This window comes from Chionomys nivalis, chromosome 16 (assembly GCF_950005125.1).
Source record: "Chionomys nivalis chromosome 16, mChiNiv1.1, whole genome shotgun sequence".
Classification (NCBI taxonomy): Eukaryota; Metazoa; Chordata; class Mammalia; order Rodentia; family Cricetidae; genus Chionomys; species Chionomys nivalis.
This window is the reverse complement of record NC_080101.1, coordinates 25533313-25556235: the sequence shown is the minus strand read 5'-3', so window position 1 is coordinate 25556235 and position 22923 is coordinate 25533313. Positions and strand designations below refer to the sequence as shown.

The 22923-nt window shown below is 44.7% G+C and overlaps 1 protein-coding gene across 1 annotated transcript in view; it reads left to right on the top strand.

Moving 5' to 3' along the window:
* Positions 1 to 22923, top strand: part of Frmpd1 (FERM and PDZ domain containing 1) — an 87878-nt gene that overhangs the window by 37838 nt on the left and 27117 nt on the right. The window contains exons 2-5 of the mRNA XM_057790673.1: positions 632 to 736; positions 12510 to 12667; positions 13477 to 13579; positions 16436 to 16481. Of these exons, the coding sequence (XP_057646656.1) occupies positions 636 to 736; positions 12510 to 12667; positions 13477 to 13579; positions 16436 to 16481 (408 nt within the window). The 5' untranslated portion in view covers positions 632 to 635. The remainder of the gene's footprint in view (positions 1 to 631; positions 737 to 12509; positions 12668 to 13476; positions 13580 to 16435; positions 16482 to 22923) is intronic.

Genomic DNA, 22923 nt, shown 5'->3' with positions numbered 1-22923 from the left:
TGCTCTTCCACAGAACTTGAGTTGGATTCCTAACACCCACATGGCAGCTCACAACTCTCTGTAACTTCAGTTCAAGTGAATTCAACAGTCTTTCGGCTTCGATGGCCATAAAGACATGCATATATTGTGTGTGTGTAACAGGGAGCAAAACACTCCTACAGATATGATGAAACAAATCTTCAAAAAAAAAGGAAAAGAAATTCTGTTGTGTCAGGTGTGATGGTGCATACCTGTAAATCCAGCACTTGGAAGCTGAGACAGGAGGTTTACAGGTTCAAGACCAGCCTAGGCACATAGCAAGACACTATCTCAAAGTAATAAAAACAAGCAACAAATCTGGAAAAAAATGTTGCCACATGTTGGCAGGCCCTGGTGGCAACTCAACAGTGAAACCTTAGCTTTTCTTTCCGAATAATCTTTATGTGGAGACACAAAGACATTCTGTCTAATACAAGCCTGGATTCTTCAGGCCAGATGCTGAGATGTTTGCCCTGTGTGGACTGTGAGGATCTGAGCTAGAAGGGGACCAGTTATTGCTCAGTGGGTCTACATCCCATGGATGTAGTAGAGAGTCCATACCAGGCTTGGGTTCATATCCTAAGAACGTTTTTCTCTCATTTGTACCATTTAGGTAAATGGAAGAGCTGGAGGGCAGTTTATCCCAGACTCGGAAAGCACACAGAATAGAGCAAATGGTGGCAAGATGGCTTCGGCGCTCCCGGGACAGCTCAGCCCGGTAAGGCTCCTGGACTGTAGAGGTTTGGTGCCCCCGGTGCAGTGCCTGTTCAGAAAGGACTTTGGGCTTGGTGTCTCTGGTTTGGCTTTGATTGTCTGCCATATGCAGAGAGATGGGACAGGTAACTAGCCCAACAGTTTGAATGGAATGTCTTTCTTTCCTTATGCTCCTGCGCCAACGTGCACGCATATATACAGTCACACTCACCCCAAACGCACACACACATCATCATCACGTATACTTATACACATATGTATACAACACTTTCTGGGCACTTGCTTTAAGAGTTTATGTTCTTTCCGTGTCCTCATTCCTGGCAGCTGTTCCTTTCCCATGTCCCTGTTTCTTTCTAAATAAAGTAAGATGTTATCACATACAGATCTGAAATGGATGCTACGAGAAAACTTTAGAATAAAATTTCAAAGCCTTCGTTTTCATCTGGGATTTCCCATCTGGTCCTGCCACAGCACTGAAGTGACGATGTCAGGTGTTACGGAGACACAGCCCTCTGAAGGAGCTCGGACAGCTGTCTGCTGCTGACTGACAAACTCACTACAGATTGCGCGGCTGGAGCCCGGGTTCTCTGAGCCTTGTTATGGCCGTGTGATAAGGCCGGTAGAATTAGCTCACTCTAACAGCTCAGTCTCGGAGAGAGGCTTCCGAGGGCCTACATAAGACCACTCTTAGCCCCGCTCAAAGACCTTGATGACCTCCACTTCATAAATGTATGGGTGTTTTGCCTGCTTGTATGTCTGTACCATGTGCATGCAATACCCACAGAGGCCGGAAAGGGGCCTGGCTAGGTCCCTTGGAATTGGAATCACAAATGGTTGTCAGCCACCATGTGGGCGCTAGGAATGAAACAAACCCAAGTCCTCTGGAAGAGCAGCTGGTGCTCTTAACCGCTAAGCCATCTCTCCAGCCCCTACCTGATAGCTTTTCAAATAATGTTTTTATATTTATAGTAATGAAAAAAGCTAAGTGTAGTGTTACATGCTTTTAATGCCAGTACTTGGGAGGCAGAAGTAGGCAGATCTCTATGAGTTTGAGGCTATCTTTGTCTACATAATGAGTTCCAGGCCAGCTAGGGCTACATAATGAGGTTTTATATAAAATAACAGTTTTATCAATTTATATTTACTATACATAACAATGAGCTCTGGGTGTCCTGGAACTTGCTTTGTAGACTAGGCTGGCCTCAAACTCACAGAGTTACAGACAGTTGTGAGCTGCCATGTGGGAATTGAACCCCGGGTCCTCTGGAAGAGCAGTCAGTGTTCTTAACTGCTGAGCCATCTCTCCAGCTCAAATACTTTATTTTTTAATTTTAGTTTTATTTTACACATGTTAGTGTTTTACCTGCACCCGTGTTGTACAACATGTGCATGTCTGGTGCCTGCAGAGACCAAGAGAGGGCATTGAACCCTTTACAACTGGGGCTACAGATGCTTGTGAACTGCCATATGGGTGCCGGGAACTGAACCTGAGTTCTATGGAAGAGCAGACAGCGCTTTTAACCAATAAGCCATGGATTTTTTTTTTTTTTTTTTAATTTTCCTATCTCCTTCCAAAAGGACTTCTGGATGTCTTACAGTTTTAAAATGCTAAAGAAACTGAAATAAGGAATAGGGATGTTAAAAATACATTACAAATAAAAGCCCAGGACTTAGCATGTGAACCCTCACATTAGCTCTGGGTGTCCTGGTGGCCGGGGCCAGCAGTGAGAAGAATTCCCTGAAGTAACCGATTGTGGTCCAGGAAGCAGCTACCTGCAGTCACTCCATTTAAAGTACATATTCTCTGGTTTTTTTCCCCCCAGATTTTCAAAGACTAAATAATTCTCTCTTGTCTTTACACCATTTTCCACATAATAGTTAGATCTTATGCTTGGCTCCATCTATATTACCTAGGAGTGAATCTGCTGAACTGTGAAATAACGGGTACTTTAATCACTGGCGCAATGTTACGCTTACGTAACCGGTGTTTTTCTGCAGGGAGTGTCAACTCTCAAAACTACTCAGGTTTTCTGGGTGTTACTGCTACCGTCTTTAGTCAAAGTCAGCTGTAGTATTAGATTCGAATGCACGTACCTCGGCTGAGGGAAGCCTAGGGGGATTGTAATTCCAGGAAGTGCGTTGAAGCTTGCTCCCTGGTGACCACTTGACTTCATATTCCATTGTGACAATGTGCTCGGTATCAGTGTTCTTTTAGAAAGAGCTAACCCGTAGGGCTGGAGCGATGACTCAGGTTAAGAGCTTGTATGGCTCTTGCAGAGGACAGTCCCCAGCCCCCACGGCAGGTCATTCACATCCACCTGCTGCTCCAGCTCCAGGAGGTCAGGCCCTTTTCTGGGCTCTGCAGGTACCACACATATACGTATCATTTTAAAATCATAGCCGGGCGGTGGTGGCGCACGCCATTAATCCCAGCACTCGGGAGGCAGAGGCAGGTGGATCTCTGGGAGTTCGAGACCAGCCTGGTCTACAAGAGCTAGTTCCAGGACAGGCTCCAAAACCACAGAGAAACCCTGTCTCGAAAAACCAAAAAAAAAAAAAAAAAAAACCAAAAAAACCACCAATGAACATGAAATAAAAATAAATTATATTAGCCGGGCGGTGGTGGCGCACGCCTTTAATCCCAGCACTCGGGAGGCAGAGGCAGGTGGATCTCTGGGAGTTCAAGATCAGCCTGGTCTACAAGAGCTAGCTAGTTCCAGGACAGGCTCCAAAACCACAGAGAAACCTTGTCTCAAAAAACCAAAAAAAAAAAAATATATATATATATATATATATATATATTTTTTTTTTTTAAAAAAGAAAGAAAAAAGCAAATTGAGCCATAAGGAACCAACCAGTAAGCAAAGTTCCACCATTGTCTCTGCATCACTTCCTGCCTCTAAGCTCTTGCCTTTAGTTCCCATGCTGACTTCATGGATGGTGGGCTGTAATGTGAACTGTAGGCTGAAATATAAACCCTTTCCTTCCCAGGTTGCTTTTGGTCATGGTGTTTATCATGGCAATAGAAACCCTACTAAGACAAGTTTGAATTTATTTGTTTATTTTAAGACAGGCTCTCACTGTGCAGCTTTACTTGGTCTAGAGCTCAGTATGTAGAGCAAACTGGCTTTGAGCTCACAGAGATCCGACTGTTTCTGCCTCCTGTGCTTTTCCTTGGAGTTTCTTTATTGCTTCTGAATTTAAAATAATCTTGACCTGGGGCCAGCAGGGTGGCTTAGTTGATAAAGTGCCTGCTGCGCAAGCGCAGAGACCACAGTGCAGGTCCCCAGCACCCATGTGGAAGCTGGGTGCTGGGTGCAGCAGGATGTGTCTGTAACTCCAGCAATGGTGGGTCCCTAGAGCTCACTGGCAGCCAGTTCACCCAATCAGTGAGAGATACCATTTCAAAGAAAGAAATTTTAAAAAGACTGTCTCAAAAAATGAAACAAAGGGATTTTGAATATTCTCGTGGAAAAGAAAAACACATTACCTAGATTTGAACATCACATGATATATATAGGGGTATTGGTACCCCATAAACTTGTACAGTATGTGTCATATATGCAAAAGTGTATTAGTTCAAAAGGGAGAAAATCAGGTGGATTATGACTCAGGAAGACACCCACGTCAACCTCTGGCCTCCACACTCACACACACGTACAAAGAAATTCTTTTCAAAATCTTCACCTAATGAAAGCTTAATTTTTAATTCAGTATAGTTTAAGATAGTCTATTATTCTACACTTAGTTCTTCAATGTGGAATTTATTTTAATATACTCTAGGAAATAAAGATATAGCTTGATTTCCCTCCCCCATAGTAAGCATTTGAGGCACTGTCGCTGTGTCTGTCCCGACTTCCCTGCCGGCCTGTTGCTGCATCCTGACATGGGAGATGGGATCCATTTCTGGGACGCTGCTCTTACTGTGTTATATAACTGTGTTAAAATTCCATATATTAATTATATCATGCATCTCATTTCCTGCTAAACCAAGCTTTTCCTAAGCTTCGTTTTCAGAGCTTCCACGCTCAATTGCCATTTCTACTGTACAGAATAATTTCACTTGGTTATTAAAACAAGCATGAAATTGAATTTTCTAATCTTTGGAGATGAGAGCTCTACACAGCAAAATTAGTTTTATCTTTAAGCTCAAAAAAAGTTTCTTTCAGCCTAGCTTGACTCTAGAACTGAATGCATTGCATATATGTACACACACATGAACACACATGAATGCATCCCATATATGTACACACACATGAACACACATGACATCTCAGTAGTCACAAACCCTTCCTACTGGTTCTATCCACTTTCCAGATTTACTTGTTTACCTCCTTGATAAGTAGTCTACTTACCATAAAAATAAAGTCAGTTTTGTTTGTGCTTTCTAATAAATGATATTATAATAATAAAATCCTTCCAGGATTTTCTATTGCTTCATGACCTGTGAGCAAAAGTTGAAACATTTGAAACAGTCTGGAAGGCTCCTGACTTAAATCTACAAATTGCATTTTTATCTACACTGTTTGCCAAACTCTCTGCTTGAATTTTTTGTGACACATTCTCAGGCTGGCTGTGAACTCACTGCGTTGTTCAGGTTGGCTGGAAACTTGGGATCTTCTGCCCCAGCGTTCCAAGTGTTGGGACTGCAAGCTTGTACCACCATGTCTACCTCTGAATCATGTGTTTAAAGTAATAACAGGCCTGGGGAGATGTAATAGAGTAATATAGTAATAAATCACTGTCCCAGTGTGTGTAAGGCCCTGGGTTCCATCCCTCATACCACAAAAATAATAAATAGTAATGATGGAAGTTCTCCCCTCAACTGTGGGGGTACTATACGCACAATATTTACATTGACCCCCTAGATACTGTCATAGCATGAGAATGCATTGCATATATGTACACATACATGAACACACATGACATCTCAGTAGTCACAGGCCCTTCCTGCTGGTTCTATCCATCCAACTATGACAACATGCTAACTCCCTTCCTGATACAGACTTGCCTCTCAGCTTTTTCTAAATACATTTCAAATTACAAAATCTGGTTTAGACCAGATTCAGCTTTTAAAACCACTCCAGCTACACATACTAAGGTGTTTAAACATAGATTTAAGCTGCTTCTCTGAAAGCTGCAGGAACGTCAGAGTCATTCCGCATAGAGGTAAAATCCGGTTTCAGAGAACAGAGAAGGCCGCAGAATATCTGAAGTGTGACTGTTTCCACCTGACATTTTCTCTTTTCAGTGTTATTGATCGGCTCAGCATGAACTTATGACCTATAAGATTTAGCATTCGCCTCTACAAACTGTTTATGATAAATTGAATGTTTTCTCTTCTACCTTAGAGGTAAATCCAGTTATTGGATGGGAATTTCATTAGTATAATGCATCTTCTGCTCTTTGGGTGTAAGCTCACAGAAGTGGCCTCAGATTTATGACTGGCACGTACCAGCCATTACCACAGTGGTAGAGAGATATTTTCTGATTCCCACTTAGTTTTCTATTTAAAAGATGTCTCGGAAGAGGACATTTTGTTATAGAAGCCATTTCTTTCAGCCACTGTCAAATATTGAATGTTCCCTGCAAAAGAGTCCAGTTTGGTCGTGTACTTAGATAATCCTTTTCCAAGCAAAAGCTAGACGTGGCCTTTGGGGAAAATGTCAACTCCAGACTTTGAGCCAAAGTCGCTGACGCCATCCAGGGATTAATGAACACAGCTGGGCCCTTGTTTGTCTACCATTGTTAGAGAGTGCGCCCTCTGCAGGGAAAGGGTCAGATAGCTGAAGCCCACTCACTTGGAAAGCATTAAATGGATTCTGTTGAAACCCTGTGGTAAGAGTGTATGCTCTTTCTTTTATTCTCCAGTTACTGACACTCCCACTGGCTCTGAGTTCCTCCCGTGGATTAAGAGAGGTTCAGCTCAAAAAAAAAAAAAAAAAAAAAAAAAGAGCCGGGCGGTGGTGGCGCACGCCTTTAATCCCAGCACTTGGGAGGCAGAGGCAGGTGGATCTCTGGGAGTTCGAGACCAGCCTGGTCTACAAGAGCTAGTTCCAGGACAGGCTCCAAAACCACAGAGAAACCCTGTCTTGAAAAACCAAAAAAGAGAGGTTCAGCTCTTGCAATGCACACCACAGCCTAGAGAGGACTACAGCTGGCCTTGACCATCATACATGTGAGGGCTGTTTGAAATAAGGATAGTGTCTGGGTGTGATTCAGGCCTGTAATCCCAGCACTTAGGAGGTAGAGGCAGGACGACCATGAGTTCAAGCCCATCTTCAGTTACGTAGGGAGTTCGAAGTCAACCTGGGTTCAAATGTCATAAGACATGCTCAGAAAAACAGAGAGATGCCAGGGAGATGGCACCACGGGTAAAAGTGCCTGCCACACAAGCCTGACATCCTGAGCTCGATCCCTGGGAATCCTGTGAAGAAGCCAAATGCAGTGGCACAAGCTGGTCAGCCCAGAACTTCTATGGGGAAGTGGGAGGCAAGAGAAGGATTGGAAGCTTGGGGGCCAGCTGTCCTGAAGCATGTATCTGGTGACAGAAACAAGAGAGAACCCGATTACCCTGTGACCTGCGTACACACACACTATTAAAAATAAGGGGAGGGAGAGGAAGACTTCTGGTTCTTTGGGCATATCCAGCAGCCGGAGATATTGCTACCCAAATCATAAGACTGAGTAGGAGTTGGAGAAATAGAGCACATGGTAGGATATAGTGGGATATATTGAGAAAGAGAGCAGTGTGTGTGTGTGTGTGTGTGTGTGCGTGCGTGCGTGCGTGTGTGTGTGTGTGTGTAGAACTAAAAAGAGACCAGTTCAAATGGAAACAGAATAACAGAGAATGGATGACTTGGTCTTGGAGGCTGGAGTGATGGGCGGGGGCTATCTTGAGCCATATTTACAAGTCTGAATTAGATCAGCCAGGGGAGACACAAGAGCAAGACAGAAAAGGCTGAAAAGTGGGGCGACTGGTTAAGAGCCTGTTGGCAGAAGTTCACCGCAGGACTGAAATAGAATAGTCGCCGTGGAGATGGGAAGACACGCACTCTTTAGAGATCTTTTGGTATTGGGGGTGAGAGCAAGGGAATATCAGACAGGACCTCCGGGAATCAGGTCACCCCAAGGATACCACTGACTATGGCACAGATGAGTCCTGGCTAGAACAGAGGTCGCAGAGCGGAGTGACACCCAAGTCAAGCAAACATAAAGGAAAATGAACAGCAATGAGTTATCCAACATTTTCATATCGCTAGTTACTAGTGATTTCATATACGTTTACACGTCTTGCTAATTCGTCGACTTTATCAGATCCTTACCTTAAGGAGTGTCAGAACTAACTAATGAACACTATCATGCTACATATCTATAGGATTTTACTCATTTCCTCACCCGGCAGTCCTGTCACATACTGGGAAGCCTTGGTGTTTTCTGTGCGCTAACATCTTCACCTGCTGCTGTGAGAAATACACAAGTTGGCTTCTGCTTCCATAGAATCATGTCTACTTCAAGTAATGATGTCAGGGTTAAACAGCTTTCAAAGGTTCAGGTGCTCTGTGGTCTGAGGAGAAGACATGTCAGTTGGACTTGGCTTGTCCTGATGACTCCGTGCGGTGATTAACTGGAAGAGTTGAGACCTAAAGGTACAGCTAGCTTAGGTGGGATGATCAGGCTAGAGTGAAGGGCTGAGAGGGGACGTAGGCCCGTGGATCTGGGCCAGCACTTGAAGACTGGGGATGGGGGACACAGGGCAAGGCTTACTATGTTCTCTGAGTGGTTGGGAGATCGTGTGTGTATGTGTGTGTGCAAAACAACCACTGGCTCACCCTTAGGAAGGGAGTTCCAGTCATAGGTTAGAGATTGTTCAGTCTCTTTATAAAAGCAAAAATACCTCATATGTTTATTATGAGGGCTAAATGAATGTTACATATAGAACTATATTCCAGCACTCCTTCACTGATGGCTATGCTCCTGCTGTTACTCCTACCGCTATTATTGCTCCCATTAGCTAATACATTTTGTTTTCTTCTTTTTGATGTTCGAGTAGAGTCTCGGGTAGCCCAAGCCAACCTCAAATTCACTGTATAACTGAGGATGACCTTGAACTCTTGATCTGTCTTCCTCTACCTCCCAAGTGTTGGGATTACAGGCATGTGCCACCATGCCTGGATATACTTTTCTAAATTTATTTTTTAATCTGAGAGAATTTCTAATCCATATGACCTTAAATCTATGTTTTAACTGAGTGCTTTTGTTTTCCTACATTTAATCCCCAACCTCCACTCCAGGAACCTAGTTTAACCTTCCTTTATGACTTCAATGACCGTTTTGTCATTCCCCTTGAATAAATCTCCCTGACCCTGAGCTAATGAATACACACCACTAATTTTGTTAGTTGAGTCCTCTGGTGCTGTTTTCTAATTGCCTAGCATTAGTTCATTAAAAACGCCTGGCACCAAATACACCTTCAACTAATCTGTTTTTAATGAGTTGTTGGAGTCTTTCTGTGGCTTTTTTGTTTTATCCTCCAACTCCATTGATTTCCTTTGTAACCTTGGAAAAAGCTGGTGGGCCAGAGAGATGGCTCAGTGCCTAACAGTGTTTGCCATGCAAGCCTTCCAGCTAGGTTCAATCCTCAGAATTAGGAAAAGATGGAAGAAGAGGATCGACCCCACAAAGCTGGCTTCTGACCTCCATGTGTATGTAGTGAATGAACACACATGCATGCACGCGCGTGCGCGCACACACACACACTAAATGAACATGAAGAAAGGTTGATTAAATGTTAAACTTTCTTTTGTAACATTAAATAGGTATAATTATCCCCCCCCCTTTTTTTTTTTTAGTTTTTTTCGAGACAGGGTTTCTCTATAGCTTTGGAGCCTGTCCTGGAACTCACTTTGTAGACCAGGCTGGCCTCACTTGAACTCACAGAGGTTCACCTGCCTCTGCCTCCTGAGTGCTGGGATTAAAGGTGTGCACTGCTGCCGCTATCCAGCTATCCTTTGCTTTTTTTAAAGCCCAAATGATTGTTATTTTATGTGTATAAATGTTTTGCCTGCATGGATGTATATATGTTCACCTTGTGTATGACTAGGGTCAGCATAGGCCTGCGGACATCACATTGCCTGGAAGTGGAGTCACAGGCAGTTGTGAGTTGCTATGTGGATGTTAGGAACTGAACTCAGGTCCTCTGCAAAAGTAGCCCGTGCTCTTAACTGCTGAGCCATCTCTCTAGTTCCAAATGTGAGCCTCCTCTGCGTGTGTGTTTATGTGCACGTGTGTGTGTTCGTGCAACTGTGTTTGAATGGGTGCATTTGGAACCAGAGGTTGGCATCTGGTATTATTTTCATTATTAATCTTATTTTTTGACTCAGTGTCTCACTGCTCCTTTGGCTAGACTGACTGGCTAGCAAGTCCCAGGGGTCTGCTTATCTCCACCTCCAGCTCTTGGGTTGAAAGGTTTATAGGGGTTTATGCTGCCTGGATTTATATGTGTTCCTGGGACCTGAACTTGGGTCCTCATACTTTCCCCACGGACATCGCAGCCCTCAGATATTGAATTTTTACTTTCAGTGTAAAGTATATTTCTTATATGTAGAAAAACCTTTTATAGTCTGGGCAGTTTTGTGTATGTGTGTGTGTGTGTGTGTGTTTTCCTGTGTTACTCAGGCTGGCCTTGAACTCCTAGACTCCACTGTCTTCCTGTCTCAGCCTTCCAGCAGAGAACAACAGTTGTGTTCTGCAACCATTTTTATAGCTTTAAAGCCTGGAGAAACTGCTCAGTGGTTAAGAACACTTGTTGCTCTTGCAGTAGACTGGAGTTTGGGTCTCAGCACCCACCTTCGGGTGGCTCACAGCTACCTGCAAATCTAACTTCAGGGGATCCAGCTCCTTCTTCTGTTCCCAAGGGTACTTGAAGATGTGTGTACATACACACAGATATGCATGCACAGACACATGAATTAGAATTTTTGTATTTTTTGTGCTGTTTTTTTCTGAGACAGAGTCTCATGTGGCCCATGTACCCCACTGTGGCCTTGAACCTCCTGCCTCCTCAGATGCTGCCATTGCAGGTATGGGCTGTGTTTTTTGTTTTTGTTTTGAAGTAGGGTGGTCTTATATAACTCAGGCTGTATGTTATCTTGAATCCCGCCCCTCTCCAGCCTTCTGAAAGCTGAAATTATGAGTATACTCACCATGCTTGGCTTAAAGTTTGTGTCTTAAAGTCTGCACTGGCTATGGATTTATGTCACATACATTTTCGTGATTTCCTGTTTTATGGTCTTTCTTGTGTTAGGTCTCTCTGCTGGTCCTTCCTCGTGGTAACACATTCACTTCCTGGAGGAAGGGTTCTGCTTCTAAACAGTGGTGTTTGGGTCCTCTCTCCAGAGTCTTGCTAGGCTCCTCCATCAGTGGGCTCCTGGACAAATACTGCATGGGGTCCAGAAAACTGGCTCTGAAAGGCAGTGTTTAATACTTCCTGATTCTTGGCGGGACTTTGAGTTATTATGAATGACAGGACCAGTAGGTAAGGTCCTGTTGCATCAGGCAGAGTTCCTGACAGGGTTTAGTAAACAGATGGGAATCAATTATAGACACTGACTGCAGAGGCCTGGGGGAGCTGTTACTTCTCCACAGTCCTCTTGTTTGTAGTAATGATAAACACCTCTGCTCATTGCTCTTTGCCCTTCCTCAGAATGAACCGCTGAATGTTAGGGCGAAAAAAATCATTTGCTGCAGACAGATGAAAAATAGTTTGGGGATTTGCTTTGTGGTTTTAAGGGATAGAAAACTTCCCTGCTTTAGATGTAGCGAGAATAGGTATGGTTTTAGAGATTAGTACTGAGGCAGTCCTGGCTGGCATCTCATGCAGAAATCCTCACAGTCACAAGGCTTAGCAGAACAAAAGTGCATTCTAAAGCTAAGTAGGTAAACCACCTAAGGAACATCCATTTATAAGATAAGCTGTCATCAAACATCTAAGCAGAGTAGACAGCTCAGAGGTTAAAGCACTGGCTACTCTTGCAGGGAACCAGAATTCAGTTCCCAGTATCCATGTTGTGTAGCTCACAACCTCCTGTAATTCCAGCTCCAGGGACTCCCATGCCCTCTTCTGGCCTCCACGAGTCCCCACACGTGTGCACATACACAACACACATGGGCACGCACAGACACATTAAATAAAATCAAAATGAAACCTTTAAACAGAGTGGCTCTCGCTCCTTTGCTTCCTGTGTGTTCCCTTCTCTGCTCCAGCAGTACTGTCTACTGGAATGGCCGTCATTGGTCTCTCTGTAGTCCAGAACCTAGGCTGTTTCTCTAGGTGTAGCCCAAACCCTCCCTGTTTCAGGCAGGATTCCTGTCCCCATCCCTGCAAAGTGAGACCTGGTCTTCCACCTTCTGAGTGCCCACAGCATCTCGTGACCTCACTCCCGGAGTGTGGTGCTGAGTCCTGTTTGGTATTATCATCAGTATTGTGTCTCGTCTCTCTCAACACATGGAAGACAGAAGGAGAAAGGTGTCAAGGTGGAGGCCAACCTAAACTGTATAACTGTACCTTATATCTCAAAACCAAATACTGAAGATTTAGCTTGGTGGTCGAGCTCTTGCCTACCACGGGCAAAGCCCTGGTTCGAGCCTGAAAGAAAAGGCCTGGTGTCTACTTAGCCTCAGCTTTCTCTGCCAGCCCTGGAGCTGTTGGTATCCACCTTCTGGAGTTGTTCTGTTCTGTTTTGTTTTGCTTTTTCAGCCTACTCCTTCTCTTCTAGGGCTAAAGTTGCTGCAGCTGACGGGCCACCCGGGAGCCCAGCGCAGGCTCTCACGACAGTGAGGCACACCGTAACACTAGACAAAGATACCCTCCTCCAGAACTATGGATTTCACATTTCGGAGACACTGCCTCTCACAGTGGTGGCTGTCACAGCAGGTAGGGGCTGACAGGGAACCGGGAAGGATCTAGGCCTCTTAGGGAAAGTAGCTTCTCCCTCCACACCCCATCCCCGGCCTGTAAGAAAAGACAGAAAATGCTACCTGGGACTGGAAAATTCTGACTTCATTCTGTCTTGGACTTTTCACCTGATTTTTGTGCCAGAAGTGGCCCTGGGATCACTCGCTGCTCCGAGCCCTAGCCTCCCACTGGCCTTGGCCCAGGGTCTGCACTCCTGTGGTTTTCAGACCAATGTCAGGCCGGGAAGGTATCTGGCTAATCTGGCCCTCCGATTTGAATCCTGCAGGTCCAGGCTGTGAAGTTTCTGAAGGGAGGGAGGGAGGGAAGGAGGGAGGGAGGGAGGGAGGGAGAGAGAGAGAGAGAGAGAGACTATTGATTTGTTTTCTCTTGAGTCTCTGTGAAATGTAGGCTGTGCTGGAAGGAGAGGCACAGGCTGGAGCACCCAGGGCCTGTTTGCATGCTTGAGCTATGTGCTGGTGTTAGATTTGAGGCTGGTTAGAATATATTAATTTCCATCTATTTACGTAGGAATGTGCACACACTCAGTTCCTTGGAGGGGAGGAGAACAATCCCTTGGCCAGCTGTGATGGTTTGGATGGTTCTGTTCCTTTTCTTCCTGTGGACAGGCTCCCCCATCTCTTGAAACTTATGGAGAACTGTGGCTTATCATGAGGAAATGATGCTCCATATAAGGCTCCTAGGTCCAAGGGACCTAGGCTGTGGTACACTGTGACTTGTGGGGTCTCAGCCTTTCTAGCCTGAGCAGTTACCGATTTTCTATCCAACAGGCGGCTCCGCTCATGGCAAGCTTTTCCCTGGGGATCAGATTCTTCAACTGAACAATGAATCAGCCGAAGACCTTTCCTGTGAACGAGCGGTCGATATTCTCAGGTATTCACCTGTCTTCCAGCAACCAGAACCACACAGGGGATGGACGAGCAAAGCTAATCCTTAGGAGTGCTGTGGCTCACTCTGCGTTTAGGCAGGTCCTGTCCCCTTCAAAGAACAGGACTAATGTTTGGGCCGTGGCTGTAGTATGGTCTGCTGGCTTCCACCTGCCTACGGATCTTCAATTGGTACAGGATGCTTACTTATCAAACCATCACTGTGCCCAAGACTCCATGCTAAGCACTGTGGGAGTGTACTGGTGGATACTCCATTGGTCCTGTCCTCTAAGGATTGACGGTAGCATGTGCCAAAGCTTGAACTAAATAGACGCCAGTGTGTTTGCTCTTTAACCCTGTCGCTGTCTCCTTGAGTGTCTTCCTGCGGCAGCCTGACTGGTGTATATGCAATTTCATTGGTGTGACACCCACATCTCTCTCTCTCTTGTGTCATTGCGATTTGCACGACTGCTTCCCTGTCTGTCTAAACCTTCCCACGAGCAAGACAGGTGTGCAGAGGACACTCAGTAAGATGAGAGACTATGTAGCACTGGGAGTCACCCCCTGGATTAAAGGTGGCCAAATGAGAGTAACGAGGTGGGGGAGACTAAGACACAGCATCAGGATGTGCAAGCTTTGGCTTCTCCTTTTCTACTCAGCGCTGTTCTGTGACTTTAATATTAATGGAAATGAGAAGCAGAGTTAGGGGAGGGTAGTGTGTGCCTTGTGAACTGAGTGGCCTGGCTTTGCGGGATGCTCTTTCCTGAGCAGATCCCAGTGAGCAGAAACCCACACAGCCAGAGAAGGAGGGACCGAAGATGCAGAACCCCACGTTCCCCCTCAAGAAGCAAAGTTACTGTGGAGACAGGCAGACAGATAGAGTTCAAGATAAGATTCACGAAGAATCTATGAAACCAAGCCCAGTATTGCTTCAGGAATGACAGGGCCTTAACTGAGTCTGTGAAGCAGGCGGGGAAGGATTCAGTAATTTTAAGTAAATATAGAATTTCAAAATTTGCTTTCTAAGTCGTTGGGCTGTTTTCCCGAAGAGGACTGCTTCCAGCAGATCTTTCAGTGCCGCTAATTCTTCTGTCAGTCTTAAACTCCAAGGAATCCACGAATGTATTTATAACTTTAAGTCACGGTCTAGAACTGGGTGTTTAGGTAACAGTTGGCCCCTATCTGCTCACTGAGCATCTAGTCTGGGCAAGGAACCCCCGAAGGCAGAGGCAATCTGCTCGCAGCCACTTAGAATCCTGTGCTGGTCCATGTGTGTACACCTTTCTGGGATGAGAAGCAAGGCTACAGACACAAGAGCCTCCAGCTTAGGAAAAAGCTGCAATTTGATGAAGCAGAGAAGAGTCCAGAAATACTTCAGCTATACCTTTTTAACTTTATTTATCTCTATTTGAGAGCAAGTCTCACGTAGTTCAGGCTGGCAGCAGCGAACTCACATGGCCTTGAACTTCGCATCTTCCTGTCCCCACCTCTGCAGTGCTAGGTATGTGTTACCACGTCGAGTTTATGGGATGCTGAGGAGTAAATTCAGGGCTTTGTGCCTGCAAGGCAAGCACTGGGCCAGCCTCTGCGGCAGTACCTTTCTTGCTTGGGTGATGTTCTGGGCAAAATAATAAACTGAGGCAATAGATGGGGCGCAGGAGAGTGCTAAACTCTGACCTGTGCCTCAAGAAGTGTTCTGGGAGGTAAAACCCAGATTATGGTCTACAGAGTGAGTTCCAGGACTGGCTCCATAGCTACTGGGAAACCCTATCTCAGAAAAAAAAAAAAAAAAAACAAAAACCTAATCTGACAGCAACAGCAACAAAGTCTTTCTAATTTCTCCAAAAATCTTTTAAACCCAAAAACATCCTTAGTAGAGCACCAGGACCTCCAGGACCTTGGATTTGTGTGATTTACCCCTGAAAAGGGCTGCACTCACATGAACTGGAACAGAGGCAACCCCCAGACAGTGGAGATCCTCAGGCTGAAGTTAACCATCAAGGGAATGATGTACCCACCTCTCTACGGGCCTAAATGTTTGTATTGCAGAAAGTCAAATGAAAGTTTACAAACTGCTTCTTCTTGTGTGTAGGCATGGCAAAGTGGGGTGGAGATCTGCCCTAGCTCCTGCTTTTTTGTTAAGGAAAGTGGAGGTGTGACAGGTACCTGTTTGATCGCTTTTGAAATCTCCAAGATAACTTGAGATAGAAATGTCTATTCAGTGTCTTGATTATATGCTTTGGGCTCATTGCAGTGACTGTGTGTGCCCAAACGCCACAAAAGAGTTGGCTTTTAGTTGATAGATGTTATCGACAGAGGAATGTTTAGCCTGTGTGTTTTGAAATGATTAAATTACCTGTGTTATCACTGTACTTTTAGAAATAAAATTATCTTTGGACATAAAATTAGCCAGTATCAACTGTATGAGTCCCCTACCATATGAGACTAAAGGAGGAGCCTTAAGGTGGTGGCTGTGAAGTGTCCACATGGCAGAGGTGGGCATCCAGGCAGAAGGAGCACTCCCAGGTCCTCCTTAGCTTTGCTGAGCCCAAGAAGCCTTTCTAGAGATGCAGCTTTATCACAGTGTACCACACAGAAACACAACACAGCACACACATACACCATACACACACATACACACCACACACACATACCACATATACACACACTCCATGCATACCACACACATACATACACACAGCATGCCATATACACACACACACACCATGCGCACACCACATACACATCACACCACACACACACCATACACACAGCATGCCATACATACACACCACACACACACACACACACACACACACACACATGAATGACTGTTTTTCTTTTATCCTCTTCTGTTTTTCAGGGAAACTGAAGATGTTCTTTCAATGACTGTTGTTCGCTGCACATCGGTAAATCTCTCTTTTTTTGTCTTATATGTTAGTTTCACTCTCCTTGACCCTAAGACTCTGATGCCCCTTGAGGATATCCCTTATGAAGGAGGGCAGGGGATGGCTAGTCAGCCAACATGACCTGAAGACCTCTTGACCACAGGTGCTATGGAGGAAACAGATATGTCTGGACCTTGGGGACCTGTCGTTCAGGGAGGAGACCGTGTGTAATGCAGGATAGGCTCATGGAGGGGCAGCAAACCGGGAGTTCCAAGGCAAGCTTATGGGGGATGACTTTGGACAAGTCCCTCCTTCTACTTGTCACTGGGTAAAAATACTGGATGACAGCATCTGCCTTGCCTGTCTAATAGGTCATCCAAAGCACCAAATGAAGTGTCGCCTGTGACAGTTTTGTCAGCTGAGGCCCACCACAAGGTAGGGCATAGTCAGAAAATGGCAGTCCTGGACCACCAAAGGGGCCCTTGATACTGGTTCAGGGAAACTCCTGGGATCAAGTTGTGAGAGGAAACTGACCAGGGAAGACACATAGACAAAAACTCACATTTTAATAATTTGGCTACACATAGGTCAAAAAAGGAAGAGGGAGCAACATAGGGAATTTTAATAATGTATTTAATAACTTAACCTAATTGTCTATATATTAGATTAACAAGAATATGCAGTAACACCCCCCACGTTGTGAATATTCGTTGAAGATGTGCTACATTTGTTTATGCTGTGGAACATTTAATGATGCAAAGATGTGTTGCATTCTTTTATGTTGCATTTGTTTGACTCTGTGAAGCTGTGTTACTTTGCCTGCCTAAAACACCTGATTGGTCTAATAAAGAGCTGACTGGCCAATAGCTAGGCAGGAGAAAGGATAGGTGGGGCTGGTGGATAGAGAGAATAAATAGGAGGAGAAATCTGGGAAGAGAAGATTGAGGAATAAGAAAAGGAGAGACCAGGGACCAGCCACCCAGCTACACAGCCAGCCACAGAGTAAGAAGTAAGGAAAGGTATATAGAATAGAGAAAGATAAAGCCCAGAGGCAAAAGGTAGATGGGATAATTTAAGAAAAGCTGTCTAGAAATAAGCCAAGCTAAGGGCATTCATAAAAAAGAGTAAGTCTCTGTGATTTAGGTGGCAGATCCCCAAAGAACCAAAAGAGGAAAGAAAAAAAAGAAAGAAAGAAAAAAAACAAACAAAAATTACAGTCCCTCCATTAAAATGACAATAAGAAAAGTATGTAGGTATGGATGTGGAGGCTTACACGTATGTAGGTATGGATGTGGAGGCTTACACGTATGTAGGTATGGATGTGGAGGCTTACACGTATGTAGGTATGGATGTGGAGGCTTACACGTATGTAGGTATGGATGTGGAGGCTTACACGTAAACCCCAGCTCTCAGGAGACCAACCTGGGCTTCAGAGCAAGGTCCAGGCTATCTTAGGTTATATATGAGACCCTATTTAAAAGTACACACACAAAAAAATTTAAAGCTATAAAGGTTCCTTTTCTTGAATATACCTTAAAATAAAAACTAAGATGAATGTGGTGGCACACACATTTAATCCCAGTACTCTGAAGGAGAGGGAGGAGGGGAGGTCTGTGGGTTCGAGGCCAGCCTGGTTTTCATGGTGAGTTCTAGGACAGCCAGGACTACATGGAAGAGACCATATCTCCAAACAACAACAAAATTACTGTGTTGAAGCTGTGATCAGGTAAAATTCATAGCCTTAACCGTTTTTATTATTTAAAGGAAATATATCAATTATAAAAAAGAAAACACATCAATTATGTATTTGGTGAAAAGTTGGAAAAAAAAATAAAACTAATAAGATAGCCAAGTGTGGTGGTGCATGAAATGGTCAGGCAGAGGCAGATGGGTCAGAAATTCAAAACCCACCAGCTGCATATCCAGATGGAGGCCAAGCTGGGCTAGATGAGATCCTGCCTCAGTAAACCAAACAATCAACTAAAATGATTAAGGAAATTAATAACAATCAAAATTTACATCTTATAGTGGATCTCCTTCCTCGGCCTCCTTCCAAGTGCTGGTATTATAGGTGTGTATAACTACCCTTAACGGTTTTAAGTAGTTAGGATGCAGGCAACTTTATCACATACCATATGGTGTTCGAGAATATATATATAGCTGTCATTCCTGATGACCAGAATTCAATGTCTGGGACCCAAACAGTAAAAGAACTGGTTCCTCCAAGTTGTTTTCTGACCTCCATGTGGACACTGTGGCATGTGGTTGTCACCACGCATACACACACATGCACACATGTGTGTACACACAATAAATAAATGTAATTTTGAATAAATAAAAATAGGATGTAAACAATATGGCTGATTGGCTGTCAGACCATTGGCTGTCGAAGGATTTCCTGTGCATAGGGGATGGGAAAAGGCATTGTGGGAGAAATGGATCTTCAGTGTGTGAAAATGTAACATTTCTGTGGTCTGAACAGTCCATAAACGAAGACCTCGTCTCCTCTCCCTGCTCAACAAGTGCTTTCTTTTTATTTCTTTGAGAACGATGGGGGACAGGGAAGTCACCCAATTAGGATTAAAATGTTTGCTATAAATATGACAGGCTGGATGTTCCATGCACACTAAATGGTGACTTTTCTATGCTAACCAGAGTTTGCCTATGAGATAATGTGAACCCACTATGAAAGTGGGAATAGCTAATCAGTATCAGTAACAGTGCAGCTGGTGAGCCATTCTTTTATTTAGCTGATTATCATCTCAATGGGAAGCATCTTAATCTTAATTAGGCCAGGGTTTCCCACAGCAATTCCGTGAACTGGACAAAATAGAACACTTGGTCTGTGAGGCAGAGAACAGCGTGTATTTTATTCCTTAAAAACTGAAACATAGGGAAGGACAAAAGTCTATGTTCCAAAACCAAGCTTTCCAAGTAGAATGTGAGTACCACACTCAGGAGAATCTGCAGAAACACCCATTTCTGGCCAGCAGGATCCCTGAGAAATGCCCTGACCATAGGCTGACCTCCCGGGCTGCCATGAGAAGTGTTCCAAAGCATTTTACAGACAGTGCAACATGAGCAGACATGACTAGCTTCAACTGGGAGGCTTGGCATTGCTGTGGTCATGGTAGATTCTTGGAATCCTCAAGTAATTTAAACAAATTGGGAATTATAAAATCCAAAACTAAAGCATTGATGACTATTTCTCATAGCTAGGACACAGAATTTTTGGAAAAATATATTCTGACTTAAAATTCGCATTTAGAAAAGTTAACAGCCAGGCGGTGGTGATGCATACCTTTAATCCCAGCACTCAGGGAAGCAGAGGCAGGAAGATCTCTTAGTTTGAGGCCAGCCTGGTCTACAAAGTGAGTTCCAGAACAGCCAGAGATACACAGAGAAACCCTGTCTCGGGGGGGAAAAATAATTATTGTTATTTTTCTTAATTATGTGTTTGGGTATGTGTCTGTGGGGGGTTGTATACGTGAATGCAGTGCCCAAGGGAGCTGTAGTTACAGCAATTATGAACCATCTGGTGTGGATGCTTTTGGAAGAAGCAGCCAGTGCTCTTAACCCCAATCAGCCATCTCTCCAGCCCCAAAATGAATGATTTTTATTAGAGTTTAAAAGAAAAGCCCTGGGGCAAGCGTGCTGTGAGCCTCAGTGGCTGCCTAGAAGAAGAACACGGAGGAGAGAAGGGGAAAACCACACCATTGAAGCTGGCATGGCAGTCAGACACATGGCAGGCTAGCAGCTACATGGCAGAGGCGGGAGGCTTTAGAGAAATAGAACCCTAAACATTGGTGAGGGAGCCCAAAGGGCTAAAGAAAACATGCTGAGAAAAGGAAAAGGACACAGTGCTCTTCCTAAGGGCAGATCTATACCACTTGCCTTCAGTGAACTCCTGTACTAGGAGCGGGGATTCAGGGAAAGGAAAAGGACAGTATCTGATTCGCGAGCTACGTATACCGCCTTGTTAGTATGGCTTAAGGTGAGTCTCCCTCCCTAGGTGGTCCCTAGCCAGAGTGACTGAACCAGCCCAACTGAAATTTAAGTCTACCCAGGCCAGAGAGTCCATTCCCTTGACCAGCATTTTTTTTTTTCCTTTTTCTTTTTCTTTCAAGACAGGGTTTCTCTGTGTAGCCTTGGCTGTCCTGAAATTCACTCTGTAGACCAGGCCAGCCTAGAACTCACAGAGATCCACCTGCCCCTGTCTCCCAAGTGCTGGGATTAAAGGAATGTGCCACCAACCCAGCTGATAGTTTTTTCTACTCTTAACACTTTGAAGCATTAACTCTGCAACAAAAACACAATGCACTTACTTACACAAGTGGTTAGCATGATATGTCTGATGCCAGGTGCCTGGTTTGCAATGCTGGCATGCAGATGTGAGAACACAGGAGCTGCCGTGTGGACCCTGTTGTTGGGCTTTTCCAATGGGTCCATTCTTTCTCAAAGCAGCTAATTTCATGATTCCAGAAATGACAGGCCCCATTTTCTTGTAACTCCCAATGACGATGGCCCCATTTTCTTGTAACTCCCAATGACGATCCTAGATCAAAATAGTCTACCTTGTCTGAGATAGCTCTTCTGAGATTTGACAAATATGGCTTTCATGTCTTCAAGATGAACAGTTACTTCTCATCAGTGAGTTCTCACTCTGTGGATGATGTTCTTAGTGGATTACAATCTTGTAGTGATCCTTGCTGTGGTAATCTCATAGGGAGTGGCACTGTTTGGAGGTTTGGCTTTGTTGGAGTAGCTGTGGCCTTGTTGGAGGAAGTGTATCCCTGTGGGGGCGGGCTTTGAGGAGGAAGTGTATTCCTGTGGGGGCAGGATTTGAGGTCTCCTTTGCTCAAGCTTCTCCCAGTGTGGCACTCAGTTCACTTCCTGTTGCCTGCACGATGTAGGACCGTTGGTCCTTCTCCAGCACCATGTCTGCCTGCACGCCACCATGTTGCACTATTGATGATACTGGACTAAACCTCTGAAAACATAAGCCACCCCAATTAGACATTGCCATGATCATGGTGTCTCTTCACAGCAATAGAAACCCTAACTAAGATACTTGCAAATGATGCCATCCAGAAAGGTCCAGGATTCCACCAGCAGCTAAAGAGTACTCCTGGGAATGAAGGGTCACTTCTGATGTGCACCAAGCATGCTAGTGGAGCTCAGAAATGGATTAACACTTGGCAAGGCCAATCACACTGTCAGCGTGGGTGCGATTTGTGGTCAGCGAAATAGTGAGCTGGTTTTCAAATAAACAGCTTCTAAGCTGAGCCCTCCATCCCTTGCTTGTCCAATTGATTCCACCCCCCCCCCGAGTCACTCTTCCTATTAATCCCTGTCAGGTTATGTTGCCTTGGCGGGTGTTTTGGCTGTGCTTTTATGGTCCTGAGACTAAAAGGCTAATTTGTAGAGTTGCCAGCTGTAATCATCGTCCTTTCTTGTCAAGGAGCCTCCTCTTCTCTGCTCTCCTCCACTTCCAGTCTCAGCCAGCTAATTTTCTTTAACACGTTCCAGGTCTAGCCCTAACTCTTAGGAGGTTGCCCTCCCTAGCGTGAGAAGCTGTGATTGCCTCTTGTAGATCCCTGCTCTCCCTCCCTCTGCCTCTCTTCTCCTCTGTCCCTGGTTGCTCCATCTGAGTCTTTAGTGTTGCTGCTTCCCTGATGCTTTGAACACTCACTGTTGACAGCCCTGTTCCTCTGTGCCCTCTGACATCTGTTCTTGGGTTTTCCTGGTCTTTGACTCATAGCTTTTCCTGATTCTCATGGATCTCATTCAGTTTCTTTTGCTTGAGATCTGATAACCTCCTACAGTTCTGCATTCGTAAGTTCTTCCTCTGTCTCCATCCAAGGCATAGCTAAACATCAACAAGGAGGGTTAAGCCAAAGGAAGCCTGAGTTACTAAGATAGAAATCAGGACTTAGAGCTGAGTTGTAGATCTCTTGTCTAACAGGAGCAGGGCCCTGGGTTTGATCCCCAGCACAGATGAGGAAGGGAAGGGGGAAAAGAAAACAGGACTCTTAGAGCACAGATAAACCATTGCTGAATCCACCTGATGGCTCTGCATCTGGCCTTCTCCACAGAGGGGTTGTGGGGGAGATTATTAAATGCTTTGCAAGAATGAAGGAATTCTGCTGTATCCGCAGGACCCTGGCCTGTCAATCTGGAATGTTCTCTTCTAAAGAGAAATGAACTTGGTTGGCTCTGACTTGTCCTTGGTAACTCCTTAGTCATTAGTGATGGCCTTCTGCATGGCTCCTAGATTTTTACCAAGAATTAACAACAGTCTTCCCATTATGTGCTTTTCTGAATCTTAATGTTCACTGTGGAGAACTTGATAGTGGCCATCTGTAGGCTTTAAGTTTGTCTTCATTTCTCTGATCTCGGGCAGTGCCAACGTGGCATCTTCTGGTTCCATGAGCACCCAGATTCACCTGGATCAGAGTCTTAA